The following is a 17,778-nucleotide window of genomic DNA, read 5'->3' on the forward strand; positions in this document are numbered from 1 at the left end:
CCCCTTTCCTGTCCCTCTTAGCTGCTGCAGTATTTTGTTTGACACTTTCCCTTAATACCAGAATATTAATGGTCTGTATCAGGATGGGTTATGAATAGACAACACACCTCACCAAGGTTGTAATCCTTGCACAAATAGTGAACTAGCTTTGGACACTATGAATAGCCTAAAGGCTAAATTTCTGCTACAGCTGTGAATTAAAAACTTGCCAAATTGTACAGAAGTGAGTCCATACCCATATAGTTGACAAGTAGCTACAACATAAAGGAAAAAATAGTCTTAATTACCCATTAACCCGCAGTACTTTGGCATGCTTAGCAAATGGGAAAAACAGAACTAATGAGTTCAAACCCTTAACTGATTTCACAGTTTTCAGCCAAGTCTAGAGGTCTGTGCCATTTCCAGCTTTTAATGAATTAGCACTTGCACCTATGTCACTCTGCAGCCTGATTAGTCAATTGCTCAGGAAAACTTCCTGTTCAGTTTGCTTCTAGAAAAGCAGCAAGACAAATCCTATTGTAGTGACAACACACAAAATGGTCCTTAAGTTTTATTTGAAGGAATATGCTTTAGTGGTACAGTATGAAAGGTTCAGAAAACAAGTGGTACTGCAGTTTTATATAACGAGCACTAGAAAGTCAATGTACACCACATATTTCTCAAAAGTTGTGGATCTTTAGAGTAACTGAAGCACCTATTCAGTTCAGCTGCAAAACATTCATTCAAGTCATACCCTTGACCTAAAACTTAAATATGGAGCAGTTACAAAAATGGATATACAGCAACTCATTGTGCCAAATGCGACAGCACAAGTGGCTTTCAAAAGCCATGTAGTTAATTCTGAAATGAAGTCCATTACACCTCAGTTCAAGATGTCTGACACTGCACACCAGTTCTAGGGCCTTCCTCGTCTTCTTCATAGGCTTCCCCATGATTACGGTTAGGCCGCTCTCTTGGATCAAATTCAACAAGATCAACTATATCCATGTCATCTGAAATTATTACTTCTTCCCTTGGAGGAAGTAGAGCTTCTAGCTGAGGTAACTGGTCCTTCGACAGCCAGTTATTCTCTGGGAATGCAACCTGAAACAGAAAGGGCAGAGGCTAAGTAGCAATTTTTGGAAGAAGCTCCCATCCAGGACTTGGAACCTTAGCTGCTAGAATAAAAGTTAATGTTTAACTTGCAAGAGACTTGTAATGTTTACATCACTAGGATGATGGCTATTTTTCCTCTAATAAACTTGGCATGGATTTACAATAGGGACAGGCAGCTTGAGACACACAGGCCAAATCCACTCTCTAGTATCAAGGACTAGTAACACATCTCAATTACTTTCTACTAAGCTGAGACAAGTGTATTTGTAGGATGCAGAGAAATGAGGTCCAGGGAGAGAGCTCCATAATGAGTTGTTCCTATTTAGGGAAATGGGCAAGCTAGGAATGGGTGGCTCAGAAGAGGATTAGAGTCCTTTGTGAGTACCTGCTTCTCTGGTAGTGGTAACCAACCCTCCCTCAGTTGGAAAATACGACCCTTGTACTTTACCACAGTTCATTGTTGTGAACCACCACTGTTCACCACAATAGCAAACATTCTGTCTGAAACATTTCTTTTTTTAAAGGAACAAACTAACTTACCATGAACTGTATAATTAGAGAGCCTTTTTCCAAAGGATTTTTATACACTGGCATTCCCTCATTGTGGATGCATTTGAGGTCTCCATGCTTTATCACTTCACCTGTTTGAAGAGTGATTACACAAGTCTGTCAATAAAAATGACATTTACCTAGCTTCCCAGTATGTCTGTTTGCTCAGAGAACTTCTTAGCAGATTCCCAATTCTTGCTTTCCCCATATAAGTTGAAAAAGAAAACAAAATACATATGCAATGCAAACATTTATTAAGAAGCTTGACCATTTCATAAAACATTTTCCACCCAGATAACCACCCACCTCCGAGCTGCATTAAAATTTCATAGTCTGATGAACCAAAATTAGTAATTTCATAAGAGCAGAGAAACATTTCTTCAATGATGTTTGATTTTCCCATATTATCCATTCCACTTCCTCCCCCCCCCCCCAACCACAACAGCAAAAGATGTGGACTTAAAAGTCAAAGTCTTTATTTGGTCACTACTGCTGCTTAAATGGAGCACACAGGATAATTAACTTAAGTCCAAATCCTAACCAACATTCCAGTACTGGCATAGCTGTGCCAATGGGGCCTGTGTTGTATCCTGCAGTTGGGTGGCACTCACAGAGGGCTCCTCAAAGTAAGGGAATGTTTGTTCCCTTACCTTGGAGCTGCACTGCCCTTACATCAGTGCTGGAAAGTGGGTTAGGATTGCACCCTTAATCTGTCAATTTGTGTTGCTTAAAGAAAAAATATACCAAAGTTAAACCTACCTGTTTTGGTAGATATTACAAGAACTCTATCATCTAATGTGTTTATTGTCTTTTTGCAGCCACATAATGCCTCTGTGAGCTGAATTTTCATTTTCATAATTAAATCGTTGCCTCTTCTCTGAAATACTGCATGGTCCTTCTGATCTAGCACAATGATGACATCTCCAGGCTCCAAGTCAGGTTCCTGATCACCTTCACCATGAATCACTATTTTCTGACCATCTTTCATTCCTTCAGGAAACAAAAGGTCATAGCACCAGAAAGTTAAGACCAATCTGGAAAACTTGCCACATCCTCGACAGATAAAATGATCATATTCCTGTTATCTTCTAATCAAGGCTGTTTTCTAATTTTATTGAAAGCTATTGTGGCTTTCTTATGGACCAATACAGAAGTAAAAGTGATTCCCAGGCCTAATGTGTCTCAACTTATACGGTGAATTGAATCATGTATCTCCTAGATTAGAAGAATCACTGGTCTACCTTAGTCATTTGTTACTGGTCTACCAAGCATTGCCACAAACATCACATGTAAGAGGAAGAAAGGTAGGAAGAAAGAAAGGAGTGACAGAGACTGAGCATCTGGGATGGGGAGGGAAGAGGTTCTGACAGCCTGTTGACTGAGTAGCTAGGTGGTGACTGGGTGCTGAAATTTAACAGCAAACACGTTGGCTGCAGGCTTTTAGTAGCAGTTCTAATTGTTAACACCTTTGCAGCTCCACTCAACTACTTTTGGACCCACATCTCATATACAGGCAAAATTATACATTATGATACTTTACCTTTGTCAATGTGTATTTCTATTATCTTTTTCTCTCTGACCACCTTGTTGCCACTGCAGGTTGTACATCTGTCTTTGGGGTTTATTCGTTCACCTTGACCTTTACAGTCCGGACAGACAGTTTGGATTTGCTGAACCATGCCAGGACCAATCTGTTGAACAAGCACTTGCATTCCTCGTCCTTTGCACGTTGGGCACTTTTCAATGGCCCCTTTCTTTCCACCATAGCCTTAAGAGGGTAAACATAATTTCAGATATAACACACATACCATTATGGCCAAAGCTGCTCAACAAGATTTGACGATCTCCACAGCATTAGTTTACATCTTGTTTGATCATGCTTTTGCAGTCAACTCAATGCTCAACATTACCATACCTGTACTTTGTGCACATATAAGTTACGCTAGTTCTATTTATTTACTATTAAGAATAGCAACTCTGCAAGCACACAAATGCACTGGTTAGGGGAAAGAGTTAAAAAAACTACTTTTTATCAAGCCCCAAACACACATATGCAGGTCTATCAGGTTCCAGCCAGTTTACTGAGTATTCAGAGTCATCCGCTTTCTTTAACTTGGCTTCCAAAGGGCTGCCTATTGAAACAACTGATCTGAGAAGTTAGCAGGAAGTCAGTGGAAACTTACAGTGGATCATAATTTAAGTCGTACAGGCATCTCAATCATCATTCATCTGTACCACAGACTTGAAGAATCTGCATGTCTTTGAATTTCTCCATCCCCCAAAGTCTAATTTTCTTTATAACAATTGTTCCTATTCCTAACAAAACCTAGTTATTGGATCTGCTTTATGAGAAAAGCTTCTGAAAGAGAATGGTATTTTTTATCTAGGCTAAAAGGAACCATTTTTCAAAAAGAATTCATAAGCAGCCTATTTTGATAAAAAGATGAAATGAAGCCAAGTCTTCCTATAAAGCTGTGGTATGCTCCCGACTTACAACTAAGGGGGTAAAAAAATGGTAGTACTCTCCTGTTGAGTCACAATTACAAAATTAATCTTCCTAAATCCAATAAAGACAGCTGGTGTCTTAAAATATCATTGTATGAAATGTTCAGCATTTTCACTAGAGCTGAGAAGAGTGGCCTCCAGCACACTCTTTGGGCATGGATCCAACTTCTACATATGAGTTACATGGGTATCTAATCACAAAGTCATTACCTTTACACTTGTCGCAAATTACATTCTTCTGAAGTGCCAGTTTCCTTGTGGCTCCATTATACAAGTCCTCAAGGGATACACTCAACTGGTGTACAACATTCTTACCTTGATAAAAGAATAGTTCAGTATTAGGGTCTCATAGTTTAGTATTAGGGCCACTATTAAAGGTTGGGCAAGTAGCCTACCTACTCCCAAACCTAATAAACTCTAGGATAACACGCAATGTCTACCTTTTTTGAGAACTGCAATTGGAACAAGAACATTTTGCTATTCTAATACAAATAATTTTTACACTATTTTCCAAAACTACTAGTACTTCCGTGTTTCAGTCATTAAAAAATCCATGAAGTCATACTTTGACAAAACCATACAAACTTTGCCTCTTATTTCATCGGGTACCCCTTTCCTCACAGGTCTGACAATGGTCAAAAAGTATCCTTTAAAAAGAAAATTCAGCAAAAGCAAAATGCATAGAAATTGTCAAAATCCTCTAGTTTGACAAACCATACTATAGCACAATCAGACCAAAACTAGTTACTCTGAAAAACCTGTTCAATATCTACTATCATATTTATTAACATGCCACAATTAATACTACTTTTTGTGTAATGTTATAAATAAAGAACGCCGAAGGCAGAACATCCAAGGCAGCATTCCACAAGTAGTTGAAAGCACTGTATTCACACTTCCAATCATATTTTAAGTACAGAATGCTAACTGCAAAATAATCCCCTTCATCCCAATCTAGAAATTAAAGTCATAAAACCAAGATGACTATTTCTGTAAACATCCATTGTGTGATATAAGTTCATTTTCTTGATTCTAATTATATGACTCCAAAGCCTGTGTCACCCAAACTAAGATTTGCCAATCATAGTTTACAGTAACAATGCTTCAGAAGTACATAGGTATAATTATTTCTGCACCAATACTGCACCAATTTCTGCACCAATTCATGACACTGTTGCTATGTCAGTCCTGTGAATGGGAATGCCTGTGAATACAGGCAACACAGCATTAATGCAGGCCAGCAAAAAATCATTCACTGGCAATAAGGAAAATTGGACATAAGGAAAATTGTGCTTTTCAGGCTGAACTGAAACATGCAGTTGTCGTAGTTCAAGCACTTCATGTTTTAGATACAATACTATACCATTCTACATTTTGGTCTCAAAAATTAAAATTTAAGTGACGCAACTTAAAAAAAAAAAGACTGCATACCTCTTCTCTCTCTATTCATTCGGCCTCCACCACCAAAGAACATGTCAAAGATGTCCATGGGTGAAGAGAAACTGCCGCCACTTAAGCCTCCTTCTTTAATAGCTTGCTCCCCACCCTGGTCATAGAGGTCCCTTTTCTTTGGATCTGACAGAACTTCATAAGCCTGGGATATGAGCTTAAACTATGAAGAAAAAGAGACTCTCTAAATAACTATCATACAATGATAGCAAGTTTAAATCAAGTGATTAAGAAAGCTTCTGAATGTAAAACTGAGACTCATGAATTCATCACTAATATGCAATGTAAGTACTATTCTTCCTGTGTTAGAACCTGATTTTATTAAGGTGTGGAGTAAGCCAAAACAAATGCTGAAAAGAAAATGATCAGTTATTAGCAACACATCCATCAACAATAATGGGCATCTTTTACTTTCTCTAAAGAAGTGAATGTTCACTGAGTAGAGCTCACTGGAGACTGCTTATATAATGTGGAGAACTGGGGCTTGGGTAGAACAATGTATTCCAGGAGGCCTGCTAACCAGGGACCATGTTTTGCTTTTTTCATAAAAGTGAGTGGCCCCTGTTCACTTAAGAAGAGTCCAAAAGCCAATCTAGTCCAGCATCCCATTTCCCACAATGTAAATTAGATGCCTCTGAGAAGCCCACAAGCAGAAGATGCATACATCTCTACTGTCTTTACTCCCTTGCAACTGGTATTCAGTGGCATACTGCCTGAGACTGGAGATAAGGAAGTTTAACCCTTCCCCTACCTCTAGTGACTTCAGAGTGTGGATGAAAAAAAACTTTTCACTTCCCCATTATATCACACCCCCTCAATTACATCACAAATGGCAGTTCATTTAAGTTTGTCTGGATTTTCTCTTCTTGGCCATCCTAAAGGAAGAACCCCAGCACTGAATTTTATATCTGGGGCAGAGGCCCAAAACAAATATTGTCATTTTCTAAACATTTACTGTTCTAAGACACTTTTCTGAAAACAAGCCACCAGCAACACAGGACTCCAAAAATGCAAATATGGAAGCATCAAAGCTGCATTTCTCTAACCCGGCTTTCATGTATCCAATCTCTAACATGACTCTTAACACAGGCACAGTTCTCATGCTTCCAACATCATTTCCATGAAACTTCTAAGCATAATACAATTCTACCTTTTTTGCCAATGAGAGTTAAAGAACCTCCCAGACTATTCACAAAGTCCACTGCTGCTCACATTTTGTTCTATATGTTTCCCTTTGAAAACCCTACTGCTTCTATAGCCAGTAAACTGTAGCATCAATACTAAAGTCTACATCAAAAGGTCAAATAACAGAAGATGGACTGAGTGCTGCTATGTCTTCTACTACTCACATCATTTTGCTCACAATCTACATTTTATCTGTGTGGTTTCTGGAGTTGAATGTATAATAACATTACAAAGTTTAGAAAATATACAAAGGTTAAGGATCTGAATTGGAAAAATCTTTATCGTGCAAACAAACCTAAAAATATTACCCAAACATCTATGCACATTTTACCGCACTACGAAGCAGTACAGTCAACCTAACCAGCATCTGGTATACAAACTAAGATTCTTAACACTTGCTCTTAAACATATGCAGCTGCCTTATACTGAGTCAAGTCATTGGTTTATCTAGATCAGGGGTGTCCAAAGTTTTTGGCAGGAGGGCCACATCGTCTCTCTGACACTGTCAGGGGCCGGGGGAAAGAAGAATTAATTTACATTTAAATTTGAATAAATTTGAATAAATTTACATAAATGAATATATTAAGATAAATTTGTATGAATGAATGAAGGTCTTGAAATAGCTCAAGGCCTATAAAAGGCCTTGCACAAAGCAAGGCTGGCCTTTCCTTTGCTGCTGCTACTGCATCACAGACGTGAAACAAGCAGTGGAGGGAGCAGTCATCCCAGTTCATGCAAGAGGTCAAACAGTCGCCCTCACACTGAGAGCAGTTGCGTCAGGCCAGTGTGGGCTCCAACAAATCTCCAGAGCGCCAGAGGCTCATTGGAGACTGTGGGCTCCCTGGGGGCCGCATTGAGAGGCCTCAAGTGGCCCCCGGGCTGGGGTTTGGGCACCCCTGATCTAGATCAGTACTGTCTACACTGACTGGCAGCAGCTCCCCAGAATTTCAGGCAAATGTTTTGCAGCACTATTTGGAAATGCCAGGGACCTTCTGTGTGCAAAGTATGCACTCTACCACTGAGTGACAGTCCTTCACCAGTTTTACATTTCACTAAAGCTGTGGTCGAATGCAAGAGATATGTTAACAGGGTTCCATATTCAGGGTTCACACCTCACTTGCCATTGTCAAGCAAGTTGCTGTCTCCAGCAAGAAAGATGAATGAACTCCAGCTTCACCTTGAAACTGCAAAAGAAAGCTGGGATAGTCCTTCAGTTATGTGTTTATGACCAGGTCTGAAATGGGGAAGAAGGCTGGAGTTGTTTGGTGCTGTTACCAAGGTGCCTGAGATCAGATAAGGTCAAACAAGTAAGCAATGCTTTCTCTTCCAGCTTGGGAGATCATGATTAAGTGATTCTTGGTTTGGTTGAAGCAGTTAAGCAAGCCCCTTCAACAAGGCAAATTAGAAGGTTGATTTGGACATTGGCTGTGATACTCACAGCGCTGTGGTTGGGTCCCCGTCCCCACACACACTTTCCATTCTTATTCCAGAGCAGAAAACACAGCCAAACAACTTCCCACACCTATTCTGCTCATGTAGACATGGTATGTCTTCCAGTATGGCTGTTTGTTCAACAGATACCCCTTTTATTAACAAATCCAAACCAGATATTGACATTTAATCCACCTTCCCTGCTCTGAACTTAAATTACTAGTTGATTCAAATAAGTACTATTGACCTATCTGTGGTAAAACAAACCACCAAACCGTTTTGTGAAGCACCAGGGGATGCAATGCTCTCTGCTTCAGTCCACATGCAGGGACTTCTCAGGCAGAAACACCATACGTGACCACCACAGAAAGGAAAATACACATGACTCAAGATTGATAGGTTTTTTTACATTCAAAATTGACAACACAGGCATAACACAGATGCTGTGGTTTGAATGGCAAAACTTTGGCTTTACGATCATACATCAGATTCACCATTTCATCAGGGCCTATCGTCTTAATCATGAAATGAAAAGCCACCGTTGCATATTATCACCCAGTCACAAACCTAGGTTCCTTGGCTACAATGGTATGGCATTTATAGTACATATGTTCCTACTCCTTTTATATTTTGAACTCTGGGAACCTACAGTTCCTTAACTCTCAGCAGGTTACTTAACCTGAAATCCTTTTTTTGCAATCTCACCCTGACTTAACCGACACTAACTTCCAATTGCAGCTAGGCATACACAAAGAGCATATGACTATTAAGGCAATGCAAAGCAGTAGAATTTGCACATCATAAAGGGTAGCAAAGTGGGAGATGAGACTGGTCTGGCTGACGGTGTCCAACTGAACAGGCAGTTCTCTGTGCACGCCCCACTGAGATGAACAGAAGCTGCACAAGTGCACAGCTGCTGCTGCAGAGCTTCTTAGGATGCTGCGCTTTGATTTAAATGATGTAAGGGAGGGCTAAGGCTCAGCTTTTCCTCTTCAAGCACTTGTAGGCTGGCCTTGGGCATCTAATCAGGAACATAAATTATGTATAATGTGCAAGTACCTGTACCTAGTTTACGTGGTTGATTCTCAGTGGTTTATTCTTTGCTGGCATGTCTGATTTATATGGTATGCAATTAGGGCCTTTAAAATTCAGGAACAGGACATGCATTCACTCTTGTGTACTGCTTAATGTTTTAATATCTTAGTAACTGATAAATATCAAATAACATTACTCAGTCTCAGCTTTCTGTTGGTAATACGGTGTAACAGCCCATGTTAAGCTTCTTTCCAAAAGTAATACCCTATCCAGTTCATACCCGCTCTCCCTCGCTGGGGTTCTTGTCAGGGTGGTACTTCAGTGCCAGTTTGCGGTAGGCACGCTTGATCTCATCTGAGTTGGCATTGGACTTCACTCCCAGGATGTCATAGTAACCTGTTTCCTTCACCATGGTGGACTGAGAGGACAAGGGAGAAAGTCAGAGAACAGCACTTATAAAATCTTCCAAAGTCCCACAAATGTCCCTTTTTCTTAAAGAAGTTTCCCCAAAAGACTTAAAGTTATTGAAATAAGTTCCCAGAGGGGATAATACTGCTCCAGCTTGCCAAGTTGTTACAACATGATTACATCTATGGAAAGTGATTAAACACTTTAAAAGTGCCATATAAATTACTTGCCATGGCCTGTTCAACCTTTAGTCTGCAACCATGTGAATTAGAAGCATATGCTTTTAAAAGACAAAATAAAATGCTTGTTTTTTACATCAGTAGTCTGATATATGCACTGGGCCAAACTACGAAAACCACAGTTCAGTAATGGCTGTAGTGTTCAACGCAGTTTCTAACACTCAGGATCAGTAAAATACTTCACTCATTCAGATTGTGAACTGAAATATACAAGAGCTTGCTGCAATGCAAATAATCTGGACCATAGCTTCTCCCCAACCTGCTATGTAAGGACACTCATCTACCTTACAGAGCTGTTAGCTTTAGTGAATCAGAGACAGAGTTACAAATCAAAACATTCCAACAAATCTTTGCCACAGCTGCACACTCCATTGTCTCAGACTCAGATCCCATTTAAGAACATAAGAAGATCCCCGTTGGATCAGGCCAAGGGCCCATCTAGTCCAGCTTCCTGTATCTCACAGTGGTCCACCAAATGCCAGAAGGGAGCACACAAGACAACAGACACAACCTTCGTCCTGGTGTCCTCCCCTGTATCTGGTAATCAGAGGCAGCTTGCCTCAAAAACCAAGAGCTTACACATACCTGCTATGACTTGTAACCCGCAATGAACTTCTCCTCCAGAAATTTGTCCCATCCCCTCTTAAAGGCATCCAGGCAAGATGCCATCACTACATCCTGTGGCAAGGAGTACCTTTACATGCTGGGTAAAAAAATTTGCAATGCCAGCACTAACTGAACTTTATAGAGCTGTTGCAAACACGTTGTCTTTGCAATTAATGTTCTTGTTTTTTTGCCCTTACTCCTTTGCATTTGTAGGGTGGCTTAAACTGGAATGTGAAAGGCACTTCACAAATGGTATCAAGGCACCACTTGTGAAGTGCCTTTCACATTCTAGTTTAAGCCACCGTACAAATGCAAAGGAACAAGGGCAAAAAAATACAAGAGCATTAGTCACAGCATATATATCATAATCTATATACATGATTACATATACTATATATAGTATCCAGCATGTAAAATTAGAGAAAGGAGAATTCTTTTGTTCCAGGAAAAGAAAAACTTGCAAAGTATGAATAGTACTAATAATAGCATAAATATTAATGCTAATAAAAAGTTGCTTCCTGAGAAATGCCCCATTTCATCAGAAGCTGCCGTCCTTGCTCTGACCTCTAAGGCTGCAACCCCATCCACAGTTCCCTGTGAGTAATCACCATTTACCAAAGAGGGACTTACTTCTGAGTAAGACACGCACAGGACTGGGCTTGAAGTTACTACTTCCTATTATTAGCCACAGATAAAATTACTGCTACTACTAGTAGAAGTCTACTACCAATGACCAAAAGAGGCTAACTTGACATTAACATCAGTGATGCTACAAAATAAAAGTGATCACTATTTTAACACTCAAGGAACATCATCACTAAAATGAATACTTTAAATAAAGCAACAATCATATCCACAGTTATCTACGAGTAAGCCCCATAGACTTTAATGGGACTTACTTCTGAGTAGACATGCCCAGGATTGGGCTCTGAGGCTGCAATCCAAGGCACCCTTTCCTGGGAGCAAGCTCCAATGACTTTAATGGGACTTAATCCTGAGTAGACATGCCTAGGATTAGACTCCAAGGCTGCAATCCTATGCACTTTCCTGGGAGTAAACCCCATTGACTTTAATGGGGCTTACTCATGAGTAGGCATGCCAAGGATTAGGCTCCATGGCTGCAACCCTACGCACCTGCCTGGGAGTAAAGCCCATTGACTTTAATGGGGCTTATTCCTGAGTAGGCATGCCTAGGGTTGACCCACAGCGCCCCCCTCCTGAGGCCCGCTCACCCTCACCTCTCTCAGGACTCGCGCTCGACCAGGTCCACCCCTCCCGCGATGCGTTCAGCAGGCTCCCAGCACTGCCATAGGCGCGCCACCGGTCGGCGCAGAGCCTTTTATAGCGGCGGCCACGAACTTTCTGGAACGCCGCCGCCATGACGTCACGAAGGCTCTGGAAGGCTCCGCACGGGGCTCGCTTTGGGCAGGTGCGGTGGTGGGCGTGGATTCCTGGGAGTAGGGGAAGCGATATAGCCAATCCCCACATTGTATGCAAATAAGAAGGCGTGGCCTATTAGACAAGGCCCCTCCCCATCGTCCCGCCGAGTGGAGAAAAGCCCGCCTTGGGCGCGAGGCGTTACTAGGCAACGGTGGCGCATGCTGCCTCGCGGACACGCCCCGCCTCTATACGGAAGGGGGAGCCTTTCCTGTTCTCAAGCGTCACGTGCAGCAGCTCCTCCCACTGTAGAGTATCCTGCGGTGCTGGCGAGTGCCTGGGCGTCTCCTGCAGGTAGACGCCTTGCAGAAGGCAGAGGGCTGTCGTCCTATGCACACTTTCGTGGGAGTAAGCCCCATTCACTCTAATGGGACTTGCATCTGAGTAGTCCCGTTGACTATAATGGGACTTCTGAGTAGACAGGCATAGGATTGGGCTCTGAGGCCGTAATCCTAGCCACACTTTCCTGGGAGTAAGCCCCATTGACTATGATGGGACTTACTTCCGCCTAGAATTGGACACTAAGGCTGCAGTACTATCCACACTTACCTAGGAGTAAGCCCCATTGACCATAATGGGACTTACTTCTGAGTAGGCATGCATAGGATTGGGCTCTTATTCCTGCATAGAAGCCTAATTATTTGTCTCCCAACTGGAGACAGAGGAGAGGTGAATGCAAAGTGTTCTTATTTCTGCATAATCATGTCATTATAATTACTATCTTTATTAATTATTATAATTAGCACAATTATTTGTCTCCCAACTGCATTTTGGGGGGAGAGTTGCGATATTGTTATGCATTTATGTTTTGCCATTTAGTTTTAGTTAAATAAGCCTCATTCCATCCTTTGCATTACATGTCTCTGATATACTTGGTCTGCTATCAGGTGCACACCACAGTTAGTTGGGAGCTGTAGCTGTACACTGCACATGGACCCAGGCCTCTCTCCAAATAAGAACATAAGAAGAGTCCTGCTGGATCAGGTCAAAGGCCCCATTAGTCCAGCTTTCCATATTTCATAGCAGCCCACCAGATGCCTCAGGGAGCACAAAGAACCACAAGAGACCTTCATGCTGGTGCCACTTCCCTGCACCTGGCATTCTGAGGTAGTCTTCTAAAACACGGCTTGTAAGCTATGATGGATTTTCCTCCAGAAATCTGTTCCATTCCCTTTCAAAGGCATCTAGGCCAGATGCTATCACCATATCCTATGGCAAAGAGTTCCACAGATTAATCACATGCTGGGTATAGAAATACTTTTTTTTGCTCTAATTCTCCTGACAGTCAATTTCAGTAGCTGTTCCCGGGTTCTGGTGTTGTGTGAGAGGGAAACAAATATCCCTCTATTAACTCCATCCGCTGCATAATTTTGTATGTCACAAATACAGGGCTCTGCCACTGAAACAAATGAATCTTTTAGGAAGGTTCTGGGATCCTGTATTCACATGGACCGCCAGTCACCTGGTTATCATCCTGGTCCTCCACTAGAGGCAGGTGGGTAGGCAGTTCCTTCCCTTCTGAACTGGAGGAGCAGCTACTGCTGCCCATACTGGCTTGTTCACAAGATTATTCTGGTTCTGATTATTGCTTGGGAACAAGGTAAGGAAAAGGGAATACCTATGTGACTATTTTACAGACCCTTCCTTCTTCTCACTGGCAAGTCTGGCATACTCCCTGAGCTATTATTGCAAGCAGCACCCCCATTTGCTGCTGTGACTCACACAACTGCTCTCATCCAAAACAGGCTGCATTCCCAGCTCAAGGTCAGCTCTCCTACTGACCATCACCTTTTGTCTTCAATTACAGCTTGGTTGCCCACATCCAGTCCATCACTGAACCCAGACACTGATCCAGAAGCTGCATAGCTTTCCTATCACCTGATGATAAGGAGAGGTAAAGCTGGATGTCATTTGTATGTTGATGACACCCCAGCCTCAGCCTCTGGACAACTTCTTCCACTGTTATCACACAGGTGTTAAAAAGCATGGGGGACAAGCTGGAATCCTGGTGAACCCCATTGGCCAGGTCTCAACACCACTGGTTTATACCCTCCACTGTAATGGAACCACTGTAATATAGTGCCTCCTAACCCCATCCTGGCAAGGTGCCCCAGAGGGGTCTCACAGTCAAACGGTATTTAAAGCTGCTGAGAAGTCTTGCAGCTCTATTAGGGATGTGGTGCGCCCCTGTATCATAAGAACATAAGAACAGCCCCACTGGATCAGGCCATAGGCCCATCTAGTCCAGCTTCCTGTATCTCACAGCAGCCCACCAAATGCCCCAGGGAGCACACCAGATAACAAGAGACCTGCATCTTGGTGCCCTCCCTTGCATCTGGCATTCTGACATAGCCCATTTCTAAAATCAGGAGGTTGCACATACACATCATGGCTTGTACCCCATAATGGATTTTTCCACCAGAAACTTGTCCAATCCCCTTTTAAAGGCATCCAGGCCCAGATGCTGTCACCACATCCTGCAGCAAGGAGTTCCACAGACCGACCACACGCTGAGTAAAGAAATGTTTTCTTTTGTCTGTCCTAAGCCTCCCAACACTCAACTTTAGTGGATGTCTCCTGGTTCTGGTGTTATGTGAGAGTGTAAAGAGCATCTCTCTATCCACTTTATCCTTGCCATGCATAATTTTGTATGTCTCAATCATGTCCCCTCTCAGGCGTCTCTTTTCTAGGCTGAAGAGGTCCAAATGCCGTAGCCTTTCCTCATAAGGAAGGAGCCCCAGCCCAGTATGCCGACATACGGTAGGTCACCCAGCAGAATGACCAAAGCAGTTTCAGTTCCAGACCCAGACTGGTAAGGATCAAGATAATATCCAGTAAAACCTGGAGTTGGGTCGCCAGTATCTGCTCAAGTGCCTTGCCCAGAAAAGCTAAACTGGAGATTGGCCTGTCAGTACCTGGATCAGCTGGAGCCAGTGATAGTTTTTAAAGTCAAGGCCTTACTCCAGCTAGATTTAATGCATATCAATCCCCAGTCCCCTTTTAATGAAGCATTGATAACCTCAGTTATCCAATGGGCTAGTAGTCCACTCTGGCCTCTTTTAACATCCAGGAAGGGCAAGGATCAAGGGAACTTGTGGTGAGCCACAATTCTCCAATAATTAGTCTACATCCTTAGACACAACAAGCTGAAAGCTGTCTAACAAAACAGTACAAGGAGATGCCTCAGGCATCTTGTATCAGGCATTGCTGTGTAGTTAGAGGGTTAACAGTGTAATCCTATGCATATCTACTTAGAAATAAGTTCCATTGAATTCAATGGAAATTACCCCCCAGGTAAGTGTGTATAGAATTGCAGCTTACTTTTCATCTAGTGTGGGGCCAGTGCTTGAATTGGGACTGTGGCACAGAGGTAGAGGGTATTAAACACTTTAGTTCTGTGCTCCCCCCAAAATAGCTATTTAACCTGAAAGTGTCCTTTGACATTTTGCGGGTGGGAAAACAAGAGTGCATTTTTCCACTCTTCAGTCTTGGTAGATGCAAAGTCCAGCATCTAAACCTATTGGACGTCAACATTTTGGTATAACTAGAATTGACTGTGCATGAAAACCAGTACACTTATACTCAAATCGTGCAATTGGTATTCCCATATACAGTCTTGGAATCGAAATGCATAATCCAGCCCTATGAACATTGGATTCTATATGCATAGGCCTTGTGGCAAACATAACAAACGTGTAAACATCTAGTGAGCCTGCTTTGGAGATGCAGTCTGGGCAATAGCGTAGCTAGAGGGGGTCCAAACACTAAGTTCTGCCCTGCAAATGTTCAGGTAGCATGCAAGTGGCCCCTCTTCCTCCCCTGTGGAGCCATTCCTAACATCCAACATCTAGCTCATCCATTTCTAACATCTAGCTCCAAATGCTAGAACATTTGCTCTAGCAGCCCAGAATGGCTCTGAAGGGGAGGGGCCCGTGCACACTGCAGTGAGGCATTGTGCAAAACTTAGTGTTTTGTGTCGTCCCCCCCAGCTACACTAGTGAGCATGAGTGCCTTGCAGGGCAAGAAGGCACAATCTTGCTTCCTCACCAAGCATCATTTCAGCTTGCAGAGAAGTTTGAAAACAAAAGAGTACACAAGTAAACGCTTGAAATTTACAAAATGAACATATTTCACATAGAGCAGATGACTTGAAATTATTTACAGACAAGATACATGGCTATTTAGGGAAACAGGGTCTCTACCAATTAAATTACCAATTACGGGTCAATATACAGGAAATAAAATGAGGTTATCTTACCGTGTTACCTTCAGCTTGTTTGTCCTCTGCAGGTTGTCCATCAGGTTTCTTATCCTCTGTGGACTGTTCACCAGAGTTTTTATCCTCTGTGGGCTGTTCACCAGATGGTTTGTCTTCTGTGGGCTGTCCATTAGGTTTTTTGCTCTCTGCGGACTCCATTTCTGGCTACTTTGTTTAGACTTACTGAATAAAAGGACGGGGTGAGGAACCCATAAAATATCAGGAACATAGCAAATAATTATGTTATTATAGTAGGTTTTGTGTAACCAATAAACTCTTGTGTAATCACTAAACCTTGTATAAAAAGCCAGGTAGGGATTTCTATCCTTTGGTCACACTGAACTTCCTTTGTTGTGTGTGCTCTTGTCCTCTAAAAGGCACACACAGAGAGGAAGTTCCAGTGTGAACAAGATACAGTGGAAACAAGCAGTGGCAGTGATGCCCCTTACTAGACAGAAGTCATAAAGTTTTAAATTAAGCTAAGCGTTGGCAAATGGTAATAATTGGGTCAAATGTGGCCACAGAACTGCTGATCAGGATGCAAAACACAAGTATTGGTAATCAATCTTGCCAGCAGATTATGTTTTACACTGGGAGAGGACTTTTGTATCTTTATTGCCATGCACTCCACAACATGGATATACCTGCAAAATTTGTGACTTAAAAGGTCATTTCACAGCTTTCAACACAATTTCCCCCAAGTATTCCGTAAAAACCGATTTTGCTTCCAGTCATGCTTCCAAGACTGATCAGAGTTGACCAAAAACAAACAAAAAAGCTTTCACAGATGGGCACCCCAACTGGGCTTGTGTGCCAGCAGCACATGTGTTTCGTTGTACCAGCTGCTGAAAAGCTGCAAAGCAAGTTGCCAGCGCTTTGCAGGAAGGCTGGAGCGTTCCCACGCATGCCTTTAGAACTTGGAAGTCCCCCCAGAGCAGGTCAGCCTGGTGCTGGGTGTGGAACAGGGCAGGGAGGGGCAGAACAGGACTTGGGGAAGATGGAATGGAGAGGACATGGGTGGATTGGGTCTGGGAGGAGGCACGTTCGGAGGTGGCAACACACACCAAATCCAAACCCCCTGATCAGCCTGCATGGATCAACTTGGACTTGCACAAACTATAGAGCTGGCGCAAATTTGAGTTGACCCATAGTGGCTATTGGGGCTTACCCTGAGGCAGGGGGGACAAATGTCCCTTACCCCAAGGAGACATCCAGCTGCCAAAACACCCCCATGGGGTACAGTGAAGGTTCTGTGCAGACGTCGCATTGCTGCACAGGGAGTTAGGTAGGATTGGGCCATCAGGCTGCAATCGTATGCATACTTTCCTGGGAGTAAGCCTTATTGAATATAGTGGGCCTTACTTTTACAACAGCTGTAAGTCTGTAATCCTATGTACACTTAGGAGCAAGCTCTGTTCAGCTTAGTGTGCATTACTGGGTAAGCATGTGTAAACTCCAGTTGCACAATCTGAAATAAAAATAGCAATCTAGATAGAGTATTTAGGAGATTCAATATTCTGTTGTCGTCGTCCCCCCACCTCTGAGCATTTATATCAAGTTTACCTTTTAAGGTTCATGAAA

The 17,778-nt window shown here is 42.4% G+C and overlaps 1 protein-coding gene across 3 annotated transcripts; it reads right to left on the reverse strand.

Annotated features, from left to right (window-relative positions):
* Nucleotides 1-537: 537 nt before the first annotated feature.
* On the reverse strand, nucleotides 538-16,322 carry DNAJA4 (DnaJ heat shock protein family (Hsp40) member A4). 3 transcript variants are annotated; one of them, XM_066635271.1, is made up of 8 exons: nucleotides 16,198-16,322; nucleotides 9,530-9,667; nucleotides 5,581-5,761; nucleotides 4,360-4,464; nucleotides 3,185-3,412; nucleotides 2,404-2,634; nucleotides 1,636-1,736; nucleotides 538-1,083 (listed from the first exon to the last, which is right to left on the reverse strand). In XM_066635271.1, exons 2-8 carry the CDS (start codon nucleotides 9,659-9,661, stop codon nucleotides 868-870), a joined length of 1,194 nt encoding a protein of 397 aa, XP_066491368.1. In that variant the 5' UTR covers nucleotides 9,662-9,667; nucleotides 16,198-16,322; the 3' UTR covers nucleotides 538-867. The 3 variants fall into 3 exon arrangements, with proteins under 3 accessions (XP_066491368.1, XP_066491369.1, XP_066491366.1); XM_066635272.1 differs by lacking the exon at nucleotides 16,198-16,322 and adding an exon at nucleotides 11,741-11,830; XM_066635269.1 differs by lacking the exon at nucleotides 16,198-16,322 and adding an exon at nucleotides 11,402-11,628.
* Nucleotides 16,323-17,778: the final 1,456 nt, after the last annotated feature.

This window comes from Tiliqua scincoides, chromosome 8, assembly GCF_035046505.1.
Source record: "Tiliqua scincoides isolate rTilSci1 chromosome 8, rTilSci1.hap2, whole genome shotgun sequence".
In the NCBI taxonomy this organism is placed as follows: domain Eukaryota; kingdom Metazoa; phylum Chordata; class Lepidosauria; order Squamata; family Scincidae; genus Tiliqua; species Tiliqua scincoides.